At 36.4% G+C, this 19,086-nt stretch overlaps 1 protein-coding gene across 2 annotated transcripts in view; it reads right to left on the reverse strand.

The window, feature by feature from the left end:
* SMURF2 (SMAD specific E3 ubiquitin protein ligase 2) overlaps positions 1-19,086 on the reverse strand; it is a gene marked incomplete at both ends in the record, with an annotated part of 90,511 nt that overhangs the window by 11,342 nt on the left and 60,083 nt on the right. The window contains 6 exons of one of the 2 annotated variants that reach the window (XM_084237747.1): positions 1,895-1,998; positions 2,968-3,163; positions 9,292-9,450; positions 13,724-13,808; positions 16,360-16,562; positions 18,115-18,198. In XM_084237747.1, the coding sequence (XP_084093873.1) occupies positions 1,895-1,998; positions 2,968-3,163; positions 9,292-9,450; positions 13,724-13,808; positions 16,360-16,562; positions 18,115-18,198 (831 nt within the window). Of the gene's footprint in view, positions 1-1,894; positions 1,999-2,967; positions 3,164-9,291; positions 9,451-13,723; positions 13,827-16,359; positions 16,563-18,114; positions 18,199-19,086 lie in introns of both variants that reach the window. The other variant, XM_084237746.1, reaches the window with a different exon arrangement.

Consider the following 19,086-nt stretch of genomic DNA (forward strand, 5'->3'; position numbering starts at 1 on the left):
TAGGAGATTAATTCAAGTCTCAATTCTTGTCATTCCTCAAGTAGGAAAGGAATTTAAATGATATGTCCTGACACTATGGATTAAACAGATTGAGTAACAATTTTCGCAAATGTAGTGAAATATTATTAACAAGTAGTTAAAGGAAAATATTTCAAAGTTCTATAATGTGACAGAGTCCACATCACTACCTTTTATGTAATATTTGAAAAACTCTAGAAATTAAAATTAAGCAATCATTCCAGTACATGTTTACACTCACCTAAACTGTCTTATATGCTTTTTATGCATGTAATTTGTTTTAAAGAAAATCCAATTTTTGTTTTGTTTCACCAAGTATTTAGAACATGAGTAAGGGCAGAAACCAACTAGTTTTGGGTTCTGCTACAGAATAAAGATAAGAAAGAGTTCACTGCCATATCCATTTAGTCCACCCAAGCCTTGACAACAGTTAGGTTATGAAATGATCAACAAAAAAGTGGACTACTGGGACCTCCCTGGTAGCGCAAGGGGTTAAGCACAGCACATGCTGCAGCCCCTGCCGCATGAGCATGAGTTTTATCACCGGCCGGCCAGGGAGCAACCCACATGGCACAGCAGACCAATCCTGACTTGCCCGCTGCTCTCCTCAGCAGTGTATCTCAGTCAATCTGCCTGTTCTGTTCCCCACTCTGTCTCTGGTGACTCCTATCACCCTCCCCGCAACGCTGGCCTGTATCCCAGCTCTTGTATGCATAAATGAATAAATCATTTAAAAAAAAAAAAGTGGACTACCTACTTAGCAAATACATGCAATTATAGAACTTAGATCTAGCAGCAGATAAGTTTTCTCAACAAGCATTCAAAATCTAGTTATGAGTAAATCATGAGAATTCCACAGAAAAGGCTATCAAGGCCTAAATAAAATGTACAAGTGACCAATTCAAAAATTCAAACTAAAAAGACTGTACATTTGCAGATAAAAAGGTCACAGAACGAAAATAAATCTATTGGTAAAAATAAGTAATGCTTAACAACAATGGGAGTTGATGGAAACAAATTCAATTCAGGTTGGACTTATTTATTTATTTATTAAAAAGAGTTGTTTATTTATGCAGACAAGAACTGGGGTACAGGCCAGAGTTGGGGTGGTGGTGAGAGGATTCACCAGAGACAGAGTGGGGACCAGAACAGGCAGATTGACTGAGGTACACTGCTAAGGTGAGCAGCGGACGAGTCAGGAGAGGTCTGCTGCACCATGTGGGTAGCTCAGTGGCCAGCCAGCGATCGAACTCATGCTACAGAGGCTGTGGATAGCTTCATAGTGCTGTGCTTAACCCCTTGTGCCATCACAGTCCCCAGGTTGGATTTAGATTAGGGGAAGCTGACTTTTCATGATGGTCCATAGAATGTTTAAATACAGAAGTGATAATGTTTTTGCTACACTTACATCAAGTGAATTTAGCAGAAACATTACCAATTCTGTACTGAAATATTTTAAGGACTTTTTATGATATAAACATACACACATGCACACAAATATTTCTTTAAAGGGTTAAAAAGCATGCCAATAGAAACAGTATTCAGTTTAGATTACATGTTATTAAAGTCTCAAGATTATTCCTGACAATGTAAAACAAAGGGAACACCATACACTAAAGGAGAGATGGAGAAAAACAGGGCCTGCATGTTGAGAGAGAAGTCTCACTGGGCTATCTGATCCATTACGGAATTCTCAAATACTGTTCTGGCAGCAGTACTATCTTACTTTATCATGAATATATCTATTAAGATATCCTCTTGACTGCAAACATCAGGGAGTATCAAACTAGGAGATAAATATCAGTGAGAAGGTCACTGATATTTAAACCTGGACATACAAGGACCATACATCTGACTAACGCAAGCAAGTCTTTACCTGGCAACTCCTCCATAGTCAAGGCCTTCTTCACCACGGAATTTTATCATTAATCGCTTCCAGAGATCTTTTGGTCTCATTTTCATGACCTGTCGATAAGATTCCTGAAAAAAAAAAAAATTTAATACACTATTATTACTAGATTGCTTTTAGCCTATTATTTAACCCCTCCCCTTCCACCCACAAAATATGTTTGTTTAAATCATGTGAATCAACAATCAAATCAATGGACAAACAAAAACAAATGGATATAACTTCAAACTACTGAAGCCAATTCATTTAACAAATACTATATTAAAAGGCTACTAAGGGTAAAACTCCATGTTTAAGTTCTACAAACCACAGCAATGATTCCACTCCACTAATAACATTTGGCAGAAAAAACACAATTTTTTTTAAGTTGGACTTAATTCTAGATCTCAGGTACCAGTAGACAGTAAAGGTAAGAAAAAAGTTTCAAAAGAATGTAAGTAATCATTAATATGATCTTCATTAAATTGATTGTCATTTTACAATACAAATAACTGACTACAGAGTCAAAACTGTCCTTATAGAAAAAAGTCCCCAAACGCCCAGGAATCCTGTAACACTTGTTTTGGACCTCTGCAACTTATTACTTAAGAACTTTGAAGCTGATATTAGAGCTATAAAACACAAATAAAAAAGATATGCTAAAAAGAAAGATTTTCAATAAATTAAGGAAGTAATCTAACATTAACTAAATAAAATGATTTTTTGGTTTAAGATTCCCTTACCTTTTGGAAGAATAAGAAAGTAAGGAATGGATGTGTGTGGTCTCTTAAAACTCATTAATAAGTATTTGCAATGCAGAGACCAAGCCAAGGCAACCAGCACATCTCACACTCTTTGTCCTATTTAAATGTTTATTTTCAATATTAAATTTCTCTAATATCATTGCCTTTATTTCCCACAATTAAAAAAGAAATTTATGAAAAGTTTCCCATTCTAAAGTCTTAAAAGTCTTCCTAGAACAGAGTACAACACTGAATTTTTCTCAATTTTCATTTTAATTTAATTTTTTCTCTATTTTAAAACAAGATTTGTAAGTATACCTCAAAAATCTCTTCCCTGGAGACTTCAATGCGGCAATGGCCAGCCTGAGGCTGTTGCTGGGAAAGTTCTTGGCGCAAAATTTTTAGTTTCTGAACCAAGTCTCGCTTATACCGTGGGACTGTGAGACACTCAGGGTCATCAGGACATAGGGATACCACTTGCTGTTGCTGTTGGTCTTTTAACTGGTTCTGCCGACTAGAAATAAACAGAGATAAAAAGGGATTTTAAATAAAACACATTACAAGTATACATTTAAAATAACATACTACAAAATAATGTAGCCATACCATTTTCAGGCCTTATTATAGTTCTGGCTTGACCTTTTTACCAATGATAAGCTAGTTCCAAACTTTATTTCTCAGAATCCACCCACATTTATGGAGCTGAATAATGGAGTTTTATCCATAAAGGTTTATATAGCTGCTGAGAACAAATTTTTCAAATACCGTTGCCATTTTCTTCTGCGCAGTTTACATTCACCCATTTTAAAATTCAGGCATATGCCCAATTCTGTGCCTGTTATCTAGAGTCTGTCCTCTCTGGAAGAGACAGTTTGAACAGGCAGCCTGGCAGGGACCCTTCTCTACACGCTCCAGTCTAGACCACAAGAATGTGGGAAGTCACATGGAAGTTGCTGCCATAGAGAAATGAGCACTTTATAAACAAGTCTAAATGTTTCCCAAAGTGACTTTTTTGTGTGTTTCTACATAATGTGAATTTACTATTTTAATCGTTTTTAGTGTGTAGTCTGTAGCACTGAGGCATTCACATTATGGTGCTAAAGTGACTTCAACCTGCAATACACAGTTCATCACAAATACATAACAATAATCTCCCAGGTACAGCAGAAATAAAATTTCTAAAAGGCATGCTGCTTAGAGATATTTGTATTCTCCTGGCAAAAAATATTAAGATACATATAAGAAGTTTTTTTTTTAAAGCTCTATGATAAATGAATTAGTTAATTTTAAACTAAGCTGTCAAGTAGAAAGTTTAATTTTACACACAACTGACAAAAGTACAGTTTCTAAACCTAAAGGTAAAGAGCAAAGGTAGCTATGACACAAATAACTTTGAATTCTCTAGTAAATCACCTTTAGCTTACTTTACATACAGTGATTCCTAAGTACCATGTCAAATTTTATTCTTAAAGCATAACTCTACCAAGAAAATAGTTTGATGAAAATTACAAATTATTCTCTACTCTACAAACATCATAATAAAAATGCTTTTATATATACACATTAGCAAAATCAAAAGACTGTATTTAAGAATATCCCTATACAACAGTATAACTCTAATGCAAAGAAAAAAAAGAGAGAGGACTTGGGTTTACCTTATACCAGATACAAAAATTTAACTCAAAATGGATCAAAGACCTCAATATAAAACTAAAACCATAAAACTTCTAAACACAGAAGACCTTTGTTGTGATTATTAGATAAAAAATTTCTTAAAGGGCCTCCCCGGTGGTGCAAGGGGTTAAGACGCAACCTATGAAGCTATTTGCAGCCACTGCAACACTGCCAGGGAGCAACCCACATGGCACAGCAGACCTCTCCTGTCTCGCCCGCTGCTCCCCTCAGCAGTGTATTTCTGTTGATCTGCCTGTTCTGTTCCCCGCTCTGTCTCTGGTGAATCCTCTCACCTCCCACACCTCTGGCCTGCACCCCAGTTCTTATATGCATAAATAAATAAATCTTTAAAAAAAACTTTTTAACTATAACAACAAAAGCCCAACTTATAAAAGAAAAATGGATAAATGAAACATCATCAAAATTTCAAAGAAAACTTGTACTCTTCAAAAATCAATGTTAAGGGCGGGGGCGGGAGGGGAGGGATTGGGGTCAGAATGGGGGGCTGCAATTGTATGGGGAATATAACAATAAAATTTATAAAAAAAAAAAATCAATGTTAAGAAATTAAAAAGAGGGCCTCCCCTGTGGTGCAGCGGGTTAAGCACAGCACTGTGAAGCTGTCCGCAGCCTCTGTAGAGTGGGTTCGATTCCTGGCCGGCAGGGAGAAACCCACATGGTGCAGTAGACCTCTCCTGCCTCGCCCACTGCTCCCTTCAGCAGTGCTTTTGGTCGTCTGCCTGTTCTGCCTCCTGCTCTACTTCTCCTGCCTCTCACTCTCCCCCACATATGGCCAGTTCTCCAGTTCTTGTATAAATAAATAAATCTTAAAAAAAAAAAAAAAAAAGAAATTGAAAGGATAAATCCCAGACAAGAAATTTTTTCCAAACCAGTATTTGATAAGGGACTTGTATCTCAACAAGCTAAAGAACTCTTAAAACTCATAAGTTTTGGGCCTCTCCTGGTGGCGCAGGTGGTTGAGCGCCACGCTGTGAGGCTGTCTGTAGCCTCTGCAGCACCGGTTCGATCCCTACCGGCCGTGGAGGGTCCCACATGTTGCAGCAGACCTCTCCTGTCACACCCGCTGCTCCCCTCAGCGGTGTATTTCATCAGTCTGCCTGTTCTGTTCCCAGCTATGTCTCAGGTGAATCCTCTCACCCTCCTGCGGCACATCTGGCCTGTGCCCCAGTTCTTGTATAAATAAATAAATCTTAAAAAAAAAAGTTTTAAAAAACAACTAATTCAAAAGGGGGAAGGCAAAAAATTTCACAAAGAAGATATAGAGATGGCAAGTAAGCACAAGATGTTCAACATTGTTAGGATTAAAATGCAAATTTAAACTACAATGAGATGCTAATATATGCCTAACAGTAAGATAAACAATACTGCCTTAGAGAGGACCAGAAGCAACTATAGCCCTCCTATGCTGCTGAGGGGAGTGTGAAAGGGTACAACCACTTGGAAAAGCAAACTGGCAGTTTTTTAAAAAGTTAAACATCAATATCATGACTCAGTCATTCTACTCCTAGGTATTTATTTAACTAAGAGAAATTCGAGCACATGTCCATACAAAACTCACATATGTACATAATAGCTTTATTTGTTGCGCAAAAAAACTGGAAAACAATCCAAATATTTATTAATAGGTAAATGGACAAATAAATTGTATATCTATACAATATCTATACAATCTATACAATTGTATATCTGAACTATATGCACAACCAGAGATGAATCTCAAACTCACTATGCTGGATAAAAGAAACCAAACAAAAGGAGAAGACACAAACTGTAGGAATCCATTATCTAATGCTCTAGAGAACACAAACTAACACACAGTGATAGAAAGCAGATCAGTGGTTGGCTGAAAATGGAATGTATATGGCTTGAACTGTGAAGTCCAACATCTAGATTAGAGTGGCCCAAAATCCAATTAACTGGTATCCTTATAAGAAGGAGGAAATTTGCATCCATACATAAGGAAAGGAGTGGCACAGAAGAAATGTACTTTGTTCTTAGCCACCATTCTTGACCAGAACTCCCAAAATACTTGACATTTCCTGAATGACAGGGATGACAGGTGTATCTTTTGTTCTAATATTAGTCTTTGCCCTCAGTTCAAGACACACAGGTCCCAGGATACACAGATTCTGTGGCCTCTCTGGGTGCATCCCCTAGAACATTCCTTTAGCATGTTTATGAGCATGCTAAAGGAGGTGCCTTTAACAAGGCACCTCTGGGTGGACCCTAAATAACTTCAAACCGGTTGCTGGGGCCTCCCCTGGTGGCGCAGCGGTTGAGCACTGGATTGCGAAGCTGCCCGCCCACAGCCCACAGCGCCGGTTCCATCCCCAGTCACCGGCGAGGGTCCCACACGGCAGGCAGACCTCTCCTGCCGTGCCCGGTGCTCCCCTCAGCAGCATATTTTGTCGGTCTGCCTGTTTCTGTTCCCCACTCTGGCTCTGGTGAATTCTTTCACCCTCCTGCACTTCTGACTGTACCCAGTGCTTGCATAACTAATTAAATAATTCTTTAAAAAAAAAATCAAACGGTTGCTGCTCACCAGTAAGGCTAAATGAAAATACTGACTAAAAAATATTTCTGTGGCAAAGTGCTGCATTGAACCCTACTTGAAAGTATTGAACAATGTTTTTACAATGACTTTACATTGTTCTTTGTCATTGACAGATTACATATTGAGGCATTATGGGAACTGCACAATCTTCAGAACATAAAAAATATTTTTTTTAATCTCTTCCCTTTGAAGAGAATAACACCAATATTACAGGAGGGGTTCACATTAGAGGCCATGGCTGAGGGAGACTAATTCATCTGTTAAGAAAGGTTTCTTTTATTAAGTCCTTTTTAAAATGTCCTTTGATGTAAATTTTATATAATAGGCCCAGTAATTCTTTTAAGAGGTAACTTCTGATTCCTATTCCCAAAATTCATTCTCAATTCTTCTTAGTTTGAATACCTTATTCCCTTCAAAAATATATTTTACTCCACCAAATTTTTATCTGGCTCTGACAAGATTATTATGATTATACTGCTATCATCATTTTCTCAGTTCCTAAATGCTGAAACAGAAAAAACAAACAAACACACACACCAACCCCCCCCCCCAAAAAGCAATCCTGTAAAAACATTTATGCATATTATATAATAATACAATTCACACAAAACACCACCATAAAATTAGGAAGAAGGGTCACATCAATTTCATTAATTCTAAATTAGTCTCATCACTAATAGCCTATATTCTTACATTTTTTTGCAGGAAAAAAACACATTAGAGCTACCAAATAAAGTAACAAAATATCTGACACTCACAGACATCAAATAAAACTCCTTTAAAAGGGATACCCTGTGGCACAATGGCAGCACGTCTGACTCCAAAACTCCCTCAATACCATCTTAAAAACACATCGCAACTTAAAAATCTTTTAAAATAGAAATAAAATATGTCATCAGCTAATTAGGGAAAAGCAAATTATAATCACAACGACATGCCACTACACATCATCTGACTGGCAAAAACATTTTAAAGTCCAGTAACACCAAAGCCTAGCAAAAAGTTGGAGCAACAGGAACTCACACACTGCTGGTTAGAGCTGCACAACTTCAAAATAAGTTCCTTTGTAAAATATTCTACAACACAGTAATTCCATTACCAGGCAAGCGCCTAAGAGCAGCCTTAACTCAAGGGGTAGATTGCAGACTCTCTCTTTTGCTAAGATAAGTATCTTAACTTATAGAAACAGTTCATATTTCTTTGTATTTCTTAGTGCTGTCACATAGCAATGTTTACAAATATTTGCAAACTTCATTTTTAGCTAAAGTTTTAGGTTCTTCTATCTACAAGCTGAGATCTGTTGACACAGGAGCAGCCCTGGGGTAATTATACATATGTGAAAGAAGGAAGCAATGACAGACATTTTAAATGCTTTCTCCTGTTACCCTAAACCATTGTAGCAGTTGCATTTAAATTTTCTGTTTTATTTAACCTAAGCTCCAAAAATTGATTAATAAAACAAGGATATTTTCAAAAACCATCTTGGATGATACTGTCTCCTTTTTTGACGTTTTTATACACGTAGAACTTAACAACAAATGAATGACAAAGGTAAGAGTATGTGTTAATCGCATGGAGAACAGAGAGGGAATTATACAGGGTGACAGGGTCTGTCCTCTCCGTTCTTATCACAAGCAAGACCTGTGTTGTTATGTATGTATCAAAGTGTTTTTGCTTAAATTATTGAAAAAAAGACACCTCTGCTCCTTTATTTGGTAATGAAGTTTCCTTTTCTCTCTTTCCTTTTTTCTCTTCCTCAGAAAGCAAGGTAATAAGACTTCAAACAACAACAACAACTAGGCAGCTGGAAAGAAAAGAATTGCACAGGGTGCAAATAATACTCAGGAAATTGGTTAACAGCAGTCCAAAGCAAGTGTGTCTAGGTGAGAATTCAGACTTGTACTACTTACTGGTGATCTAGTAAAAGTCACTTAACTCAGTGCCTCAGTTTTCCTCCTCTACACAAATGGCAAAAAAAATGACCTCAGAAGTTGTTCTGAAAATGAAATGGCTAGATTCTATACAGTACTCAGGATAGCACTTAGTATACTATGGAAGTGTTAGCCATGACTATAAGTAGTTGTGTTGCAAATAGCCAACACAAAATTGGCCTCTATGTCTGTCAAACTACTCCCTTTTAAATAGACTACCCTCTCTTTAGCGCCACCAATAAATATCCTTTTCCTAACACTTCAAGACCAGTTCTTACTTAAACTAAGTGGGGTTAAAAAAACTCATATTAGAGTAAAATCTGTAGCAGTCTCGATTTTGCTTACTAAAAGTAATTCATAATTGAAGACAGTAGACATTCTAATACACTTGATACACAAAGCAACTATCAGTCTTCACGTCTTCAGATTGGCATTTTAACAAGTATTGTTTCCAAAACTTACTTTAAAACTAAATGCAAGTTAGCAGAGAGTCGAGGATCTGTAAACTGTGTTGTTCTGTTGTTATGGTCAACGAAATAAACTCTGCCTGTGGCTGTATTACGGATCTCCCATCCAGGAGGCAGTGGACCAAGCTCTTCACAATTGATGTTGCTAAGATCCCTGAAATAACAAATATAAAATGAAAAATACATCCATTGCAGGGCCTGCTGAGCCAAGCAAGTGTGACACAGAACAATTCCATGAAGTCTTAGAATATGTATTGTTTCAGAAACTTGAGATGTTCAGTTGGAATCTCTAATTCCCAATGGTTTAACAAACTTGCATAGTCAAAACTCAATCCATAAATGGTTCAGAAACTTATCACACTGCCTACATTTTTAGTAAATTCATTCCTCAGCTTTAATGTAATGCAGATTTAAAATTAATATAAAAGCAATCACAGCATCTGCCAACATAAACTATACTTTATACTTGTCTGACAGAAAATAGTCTTACAAATGTCAGTGACATAAGTAATTAAATGTTTTCTAAAATTTCCCTTCAATTATTTCATTCTTTACTACACTACAAAACTTGTAAATAAATGTTCATTCCATCAATCATTTAAGCTTGCCAATAAAGCAAATTTGAAAATGTTAAAATCATGATTCTAAAAATAAAGCATATTTTGAAGGATAACTGCTCCATTTTGAATTTTAAAATCTGTAAAGCTAGTGAATGAAGATGTCAAAAGAAGTATGTTCAAAGCTTACCACTACAAAAAAGACAGACTTTTAATGGACCAAAGACCACTAATATATTATACATTTTTTAAATAGCACTATTTCATATACAAAGTTTTATAGGACCTTAAAAAATGAAAAAAAGCAGCAAGATCAATGTAAACTTCAACTATCACGGGTAATTACAATGATGAATCTCATCAAAATGTTTTTTTTTTAAAGATTTATTTATTTATGCATGCAAGAGCTGGGGTACAGGCCAGAGGTGAGGGTGGTAGTGAGAGGATTCACCAGAGACAGTGTGAGGAACAGAATAGGCAGATTGACTGAAGTACACTGCTGAGGGAAGAAGTGGGTGAATCAGGAGAGGTCTGCTGCGCCATGTGGGTTGCTCCCTGGCCGGCCGGGGATCGAACTCATGCTGCAGAGGCTTCGGATTGCTTCACAGTGCGGTGCTTAACCCCTTGCGCCACCAGAGAGGCCCCCTTATCACAATGTTTTAAAAGTTGAATTAGAAAAAGATTTTCCCTGAAGTAGCTTCTTAGTGAAACACAAAGTAAGCACATATCTAAGCACCCATACATTTTTAGAAACAGTGATTCTGACTTCTGCTTATAGGGTCTCCAAGAGTTCATTTACAGATTTTAAAATTCAAAATGGAGTAGTTATCCTTTAAAATATGCTTTGATTATTTTTAGAATCAGAATTTTAACACTTTCAGTTTGTTGGCAAGCTTAAAACATTCTACTCTAATGTTTAGAAAGAATATATCATCTGAGATACTACTAGTTTCAAAAGAGGCAAGAAAAGTTAAGAATCGTCCTCAAATTTAAATTAAAAAAAAAAAAAAGTGAATTGAGCTGGAGCTGGCACCTGAGTGGCAAGCAGGCAGAGGGGCAGGGCTGCTAAAAGGTGCTGTTCACTGGGAAACAAGTCTCAGGCCAGCAGCACAGCTGAAAAAGGAAATCTGGAATTTCCCCACTAAGCTGGGGAACAAATTGATTCCAGGAAGACTTCCTAAATTCCTACTTAGGTCCACAGAAATCCAACCAATTAAAAACAAACAATAAACTCACAATAAAAGATCACCAAACACTTCAGGAAGGGAAGTCATGATGAATGCAAGTTAGTGGAAACAAAGCACTAAATTAGATACCCAAGTATTGTCAGAGATCAAACAAGAGAACAGCTATGATGTGTAATGCTTTTTAAAAAGGGTACAATCCCAAATACAAACTATCAATGAAAGACTTTTAGGAATGAACATATATTTTAAATGGAATTTTAGAAATGGACGGCAATCACTGAAATCAAAGAATACTTCTTTATATAATTTTATAAACCTATAGTTGTATGTTAGAGAGCTCTTAAAGAACTGATTAAAAGTTTAAACAGAAAATTGGAAACAAGTTTTATGTCCAAGTGGGACATGATTAAAGAAAAATGGAATGTTATAGTCATAAAATGTAACAAAGATCTATATTTCAAGACCATATAGTGTTTTAAAGAGAAATGTAAAAATATGATAAAATGAAACTTCTCAGATAAATATGCTTACTGAACACCTTTAAATAAAGTTAATTTTCACATGTCTGAGTTTAAAATGTCTTTAGTGATTACATTTTAATAAGATTTGTATATAGTCCACTTAAATAACAGATAGGCCATATGGGCCTCCTTGGTGGCTCAGGGGTTAAAGTCTCAGCACTATCAAGCTATTGCCAGTCACTGTGGCATGAGTTCCATCCCAGGCTAGGGAGCTAACCCACACATGGCACAGCAGACCTTTCCTGCCTTGCCTGCTGTTCCCCTCAGCAGTGTATTTCATTAGATCTGCCTGTTCTGCTTCCCATTCTGTCTCTGGTGAATCCTCTCACCCCCCCACACCTCTGGCCTACACCCCAGTTCTTGTATACATAAGTAAATAAAAATAAATCTTTATTTTTGCAACACACAATTTAAGAGCAACTTTCTCACTATTATAAATCATTTATTTTAAAAAATCATTTTCAGGCCTCCCCAGGTGGCACAGCAGTTGAGCGCTGGACTGCGAGGCTGCCCGCAGCCTCTGCAGTGCCGGTTTCATCCCCTGCCGCCGCCAGCGAGGGTCCCGCAAAAAAAATAAATAAATAAATAAAATTTAAAAATCCTTTTCTTGGGGCCTCCCTGGTGGCACAAGAGGTTGGGCACAACACTGTGAGGCAGTCCACGGCCTCTGCAGCACAAGTTCGATCCCTGGCTGGCCAGGGAGCAGCCCACATGGCGCAGCAGACCTCTCCTGGCTTGCCCACTGCTCCCCTCAGCAGTGTACTTCAGTCAATCTGACTGTTCCGTTCCCCATTCTGTCTCTGGTGAATCCTCTCACCGCCCCCCCACATCTCTGACCTGTACCCCAGCTCTTGCATGCATAAATAAATCTTAAAAAAATAAAAATAAAAAAATCATTTGCTTACATACATTTCCTCCAAAAGATTTAAAATAATTTTATAGAATAGCTCACTACTGACCTTCAATTTGATAAATGAATCCAAAATATAATTTACATAACAAAACTCTTGTTTCTCAAAGTTAGGCCCTTGGATTTTTTTTTTTTAAACTAACAGTTTATATTATCAAGACAGAGAAATGGCAGTCTTAATACAATTACTAATGACAGCATATTTATTTCCTTGATTGCTACCCTCATGGGGGGGTTCTAATTAAGCTCTATCACAAACATTGTCATTACAATAGCTTTTTTTATAGAGAGTACCAAAGCAATCCAAGATCAGCTAGTAACATCTGCTTTTGATTCAAGTACATGATTCTTGAAAATAGAGACTTGAGTGTAAGCTTTAGGCAGAAAAAGATCTCCTGACCCTCTATGGGTCCTTCTTTTTGGAGAGGGGAATGCTGTACTTAATGTTTAGGACATCAGCTCACACAGGCATACATGCAACTGGATTCAGAATTTAATTTAGATTTCAACCTTTTTTGCAGTTTCAACTTGACTACTTGGCATTTTGCATTTGTTCATTAGAAAATAACTCAAAATAACCAAGTAATATTTTAAAAACTTACTATTTGATACTAAAATGTTTTGAAAATTAATTATTAAATATATGTGTATCATTCCATCTTCATGAAATTAAAATAGAACTGACAGTTTGGTCATTAAATGTACTCCATGATGCCTGCAATTCTAATGTATAATAAGTTTTGGCATTTAAAAGAAATTTAATTTAATTAGGTCATTTTCTTTTCTACATTAAACTAAGATTTTATTAAGGACTTATAAGTTAAAAAAAAATTTCAACTTAAAAAACACTTAACTAGAAAATAAAATACCAAATACCCTTTAAAAGGGGGTATGACAGGAAACATACAATTTTATAATGCAATGCTTAAAACATTTTAAGGATATGTAGTCTTTGTAAAATCTTGTTTTTCCCCCCCAAATCAATTTTCAAACTCAAAAAAACACCTTATTTTTACACCAATTTTTAAGGGGAAAAGGTGAAAACGACCGGGGGCTACCTGTAGGGTCGGTCGCTGGGATAGGGCTACAGAGGAATAGGTAAGACTGTTTCCTAAATGTCAGACTAAAACAAATCACAAACAGCCAAAATTTTACACAAACTACTTTAAGAAGCTAAAAATTAAATAATCTAAGAAGTCCTAAGTAAAACAGATAACCAATCATAGGCAGAATATTTAGAATATGTTCTTACCTAGGCACTCTTGGGTCATGCCATGTGCTCACACCAGTCTGAGTATGTAAGAAATATACCTGACCTTGCTGTGTTGTCCTCTGTTCTGTAAAATTAAAAAACACTAACAGTAAAAACATATTCAAAATGTCCAAGTCAAACACCGCTACAGACACTAGGATATTACATTAATAGGAAAATTCTCAAATTACGAATCTATTTTATTACCGAAGAATCATTTTATAAATCATCTGTTCTGATCTCAGAATACGTTTTCACCTGGAAACAATCTTATACATGGGGATGAGGGTCACAGGCCATCTATCTAAAAGCCAAATGCTTTCATAATGTGGCTCAGATACTAAACATGTTGCATTAGGAAAACAGAAAACAACACTGTGAAAATACCAATAATTAAATAAAACAAAGATGAAGAAATGAACTTTTATTTGCCTTAAATGTGAAGCCTGAGAGGAACAAAAGAAGGCTCAGAGGAAGAAGCTAGTCAAATTTGGGGAGATAGCAAAGGAAACTGCAGAAATTTTTGAAGCATATGCAGACTTGTAATGCTTTGTAATTATGCCTAATTTTATACCCAAACTTAAGTTTTTCTCTTTTCTTGACAGAGGTATAACCTCAATACTACATCTGGGGAACTCCCTGGTGGCACAGGTGGTTGAGCACAGTGCTATGAAGCTGCCCGCAGCCTCTGTAGTGCTGCTTTGATCCCCGCCGGCCGCGGAGCAACCCACAGGGTGCGGCAGACCTCTCCTATCTCACCCGCTGCTCCCCTCAGCAGTGTATTTCAGTCATCCTGCCTGTTCTGTTCCCCGCTCTGTCTCTGGTGAATCCTCTCACCCTCCCGCACATCTGGCCTGTATCCCCATTCTTGTATAAATAAAATAAATCTTTAAAAAAAAATACTACACCTGTACTCAAACAGAAGCCCCCCACCAAAAAAACAAAACAAAACAGGGGAAACACCCTATAGTCAAAATTAGGCAAGGACTGAAAAATAATTAGAGAGAGAAGGACTAAAGAGCAAATGTGCATACTGGGGAGGAAAAAATCAAAGCTAAAATTAATTCAAAGCCCTTCAGAAGAGGAAGAGGAAGCCAGGACAAAAAGAAGGAATCTGTAAAAGTTTCAATGGTGTTTTTTAAGCACCAGAACCACTTTTCTTCAAAGTAAATCTAATTAAAAATTCTGACAAAGTATTTAAAACATTAGTTAATATTAGCAAATTAGTTTATAAATCTGTCCATCAACTAGTTTTAAACTTTTAAAAATTACAAACATAAAAATGTTTTAAATTGTTTTAAGTTAGAGCTGCTCAATTTCGGATTTGAGAACCACTTTATTCCCCTATTTTGGTTGTATAAAAAATTTTTGATACAAATAAATATTGTAAAAATATAATCACCCCCCACTCCAACAGTCTGACTCATAATCTCAATTAAAGAGAAATAATAGAAGATACTTTATACTAAGGTTTGAACATTGATATAGCTAAAATTTACTAAGTGCTTCCTGTGCCAGAAAGTATGCCAGGCATTTCACATAATTATCATTTACTACTCGCTACAAACCTACACAGTCAGTACTATTATTTTCCCCATTTTATAGAAAATAAAAGTAAAGCTCACAGAGGTCAAACAATGTGCCCAGTGTCAAATACTACGTGGCAAAGCCAGGATACCAACCCAGGTCTATCTCCTCCACTCTTGCTCTATCTGGTCACAATGTAATAATCCTGCTCTCATTACCCTGTGCAGCACAGCACAATTAATGGACAAGTGAGTTTTGTTTTAATTTAAAAGTTTAAATATGTTTTTAAAAAGATAGAATTGTGCATTTACAGAACAGTTTAAAACATATTCTAGAGTAAAAAGTGTCAGATCAGGCAATTCCCCAAGTTGGTCATTAGGTGTCACCGTGAGACCAGAACAGTTCATCCACAGCCTGTTAAGGCAAGAACGCAAGGGGCCTTGGTTAAGTTTTTAGCAAGCAAGTAGAGTCCTCTGTAAGGTTTCAACACTTATGATTATTTTAGAAAGTTTTGTATCCACTATAAGATTCATGCTCTCTACCACACGAAATTCTGCAACTCTAAGAAATTATATTAAGATTATAATAATCTGACCGCCTAGCAGTGACTAAGTCATTAACAACAATAACCCACTCAAATAACCCAAAACTATAGATAATACAAATATATAAACAGCATCAGAAACATGCCTTGAAATTATTTCTAAAAATGTATGCCTAGAAAATTACACCGAAGGGCCGCTGTCAGATCACCACTACCAGTAACAACACCATCTCACCTTTACACAGTGCTTAATTACAAAGTAGTCTCATACTGTTTCATATGCTCCTCACAATATCCTGGTGACAAGGAGAGGCAATATTTAAACCATTTCGTTATAAGAGAGCAAAAAGGCTGATATTAAATGACTAGCCCAGTTCAAACTATTGGTTAGGTAGTTTTCTAACACTTCCAAGACTAAGTTGGGAAGTTTTACATTTACTTTTATTTTCATGCAGAATCCCTAAACCCAGATTAACAAATTCTTTAAAAGTTGATTTCCTGACTTTTCTTAGCAAGCTGAAATCAGCAAACCACATTGTATTTTTCCTCTGCTAGTTGTCATTACCATAGCCTTCTGGTAGGTCTGGAGGAGTATGTAAATGTGTCCTGCTCATGTAATTTCTATGTCGTTGTGACCTGACTCTCCTCTCTGCCAGCCTGGGATCTGAAGACTGTCCACATGTTGCACCATTTGTTCCACTAATTGGAGTGTTCTCATCAACAAAGCAGCTAAGAGGTCTGCCAGGACTAGAGTATTCAGATGCCGGTCTATTGAAAAGTAACAGGGAAAAAAAGTTACTCAACTCAGATATAATATGTAGAGTTCTCTAGACAATGTTTGTATTGCAGTAACAATCATAAGAAAATGGAATGATTAATACAAAGAAAGATTTCAAGAACCCTGAATAAAAGCAAGCCTGAATGAAGCCTCCTTAAGTACCAAACAAACTTAAGTGATAAGCAGGTTGTCAATAACACACTTAAATCACTTTATAATGATTTTAACTACACTGTATATGAAATTCTCATATTTGTAGATTTGAGTACTAGCTTGCAAAGCACTATTCCATTTTGCTACAACCCACCTCCCGGATCTGACTTCACACCAATCCCCCATTCTGCTTCTGTCACACTGGCATTCTTGTTGCCTGAACTTCCTAAGGCCTTTCTACCTTTACTCCTGGAGAGTATTTTCTTTCCAGCTAGACTGTTTTCTTCTATTCTCCCTAGGTCAGGCTCTTTTTTGTCAATCACACAACAGAGTAAACGTAAATGTTGCCTTTAAGAGGTTCTTCCTGACCTGAGAATCTAAAGCAGTCATCCAGGAATTTGATTATATACCATTTTATCCCTCAGCATAGCAATTATTTCTGGAACTTTTCTTCTTGCCATTCTCATAATGTCTTCTCCCACTATAATCTTTACTGAATATAATCTGCCCAGTTTGCTCTTATATCTATGCAGGCTATAAATACTTGTTAATGAATGAAGGAAAGATGATAGTTTATCTCTTCAGAGCTTCCATCTATTTTAAGTTATTCAAACCACAGGGACAATCGAGTTAATTTTTAAACTAACATTTACAACAACAATCAACTTTATACATGTGGAAATTAAAATCAATTTTATCAGTTAAATGAGTCAGAAGGAAATAGACTTCACAAAAAAACCTGACACAAGGTCACATTCATACATGCTGAGATATAATAAAAATGGGCTCTGACTTCAATAAAATCTTTGGCAGTGTAATACCAGAAGTACAACTCCTAAAAAAGCATTTTTTAAAAATGGCAATATAAGCTAAGCTTTTACCTGAGAACCGTAACATTGAGAAGACTTTGTGATTTAATGAGTTAACCAATTAACTCCAATAAATAAAAATTTGTATAGCTAATGAAAAGCATTTCATGTTCTATGCCAGATACCAGTCCTGCTCAGAAAGAGGGTAAATATAAAAAGCTGAGTAGTGGTGGCAAATAAAATTTATTCTTATTTTAAAAAATAAAAAGTACACTCAGCCACTTATCCTATTCATTTTCAGTTACTTAAAAACCAATTCTTCACAGTTTCTAAAAAAATATCTTGTATCCTCTTATCTTTGTATACGTTAAGTTCCATAAAGAAATGCCTTTCTTCCTTGTTCACTGTTAGGATGACCTGCTAAACAATCTTCATTGAAAAAAAACTTTCAAAAATAATAATGGCACTTACTGTAAGATTTACTGATCTATAGCAATATAAACCAAGAAATCTAGTAAAGCTGATAGGCATACAGAAAGAAATGACTTCAAAGCATATCAAAACATTTGTATGTTCTTACCGTGTTGGACGTTCCCACTGTGTAGTTCTTGTTATGTGGTTTAGGTACTGAATTCTTCCAGAAGCAGTTCGCCTTTCTTCCCAGCTTAGAGAAAAATATTGAGAGATAAGGTGTTAATGGGAAGCTGGAAATAGAATGTTTTTACTGCAATAACCAAGGAAGGAAGACATCTGTTGCTATGAATCAGGAATGACAGACTAAAAGACCAATACACAGAATACAGGAAATTTTTCCACTTATTTTAGACTGTGTATCTCCTGGAATTCTTAAGCTTCTGAGATATTTACATTGAAGTCTGACATTTTCCATCAACCAGACTCAAAATTTTCAAAAATGTCAACAATGGTCAATTAAATTATATTAACTTCTCCACAATTTAGTGGGGAAAAAAATGACCATACTAAAAATAAAAATCACATATAAAATTTTAAAAATTAAATTTCATTAGAAAAGTATATATATATAAGCTTTTCTTTTTTTTTTTAGGATTAACTTTTTTTTTTTTTAAATAGAGGCATGTTTTATTTATTTATTTGTTTGTTTGTTTGTTTTGTTTTGTTTATACATGCACTGGGTACAGTCAGAAGCGCGGGAGGGTGAGAGAATTCACCAGAGTCAGAGCGGGGAGCAGAGCAGGCAGAAGGACCCAAGTACACTGCTGAGGGGAGCAGTGGGCGGCAGGAGAGGTCTGAGCGCCATGTAGGACCCTCCTCCGGTGGTAGGGGAGCAGCTGGGGATCGAACTGGCGCCACAGAGGCCATGGGCAACTTCGCAACCCAACGCTCAACTGCTGCGCCACCGGGGAGGCCCTAAAAGCTTTTCAATGTATGCAACTCACCCAAATTTTTAAAAAACCAAAGAGTGACACTTCTTCCTCAATGTCTTACTTTTTTAAAAACAAAAACCCTTTTACATATTTATTTATTTTATGCATAGAAGAACTGGGGTATAGGCCAGAGGTGCAGGGAGTGA

This window comes from Talpa europaea (assembly GCF_964194135.1).
Source record: "Talpa europaea genome assembly, chromosome: 7".
Taxonomy (NCBI): Eukaryota; Metazoa; Chordata; class Mammalia; order Eulipotyphla; family Talpidae; genus Talpa; species Talpa europaea.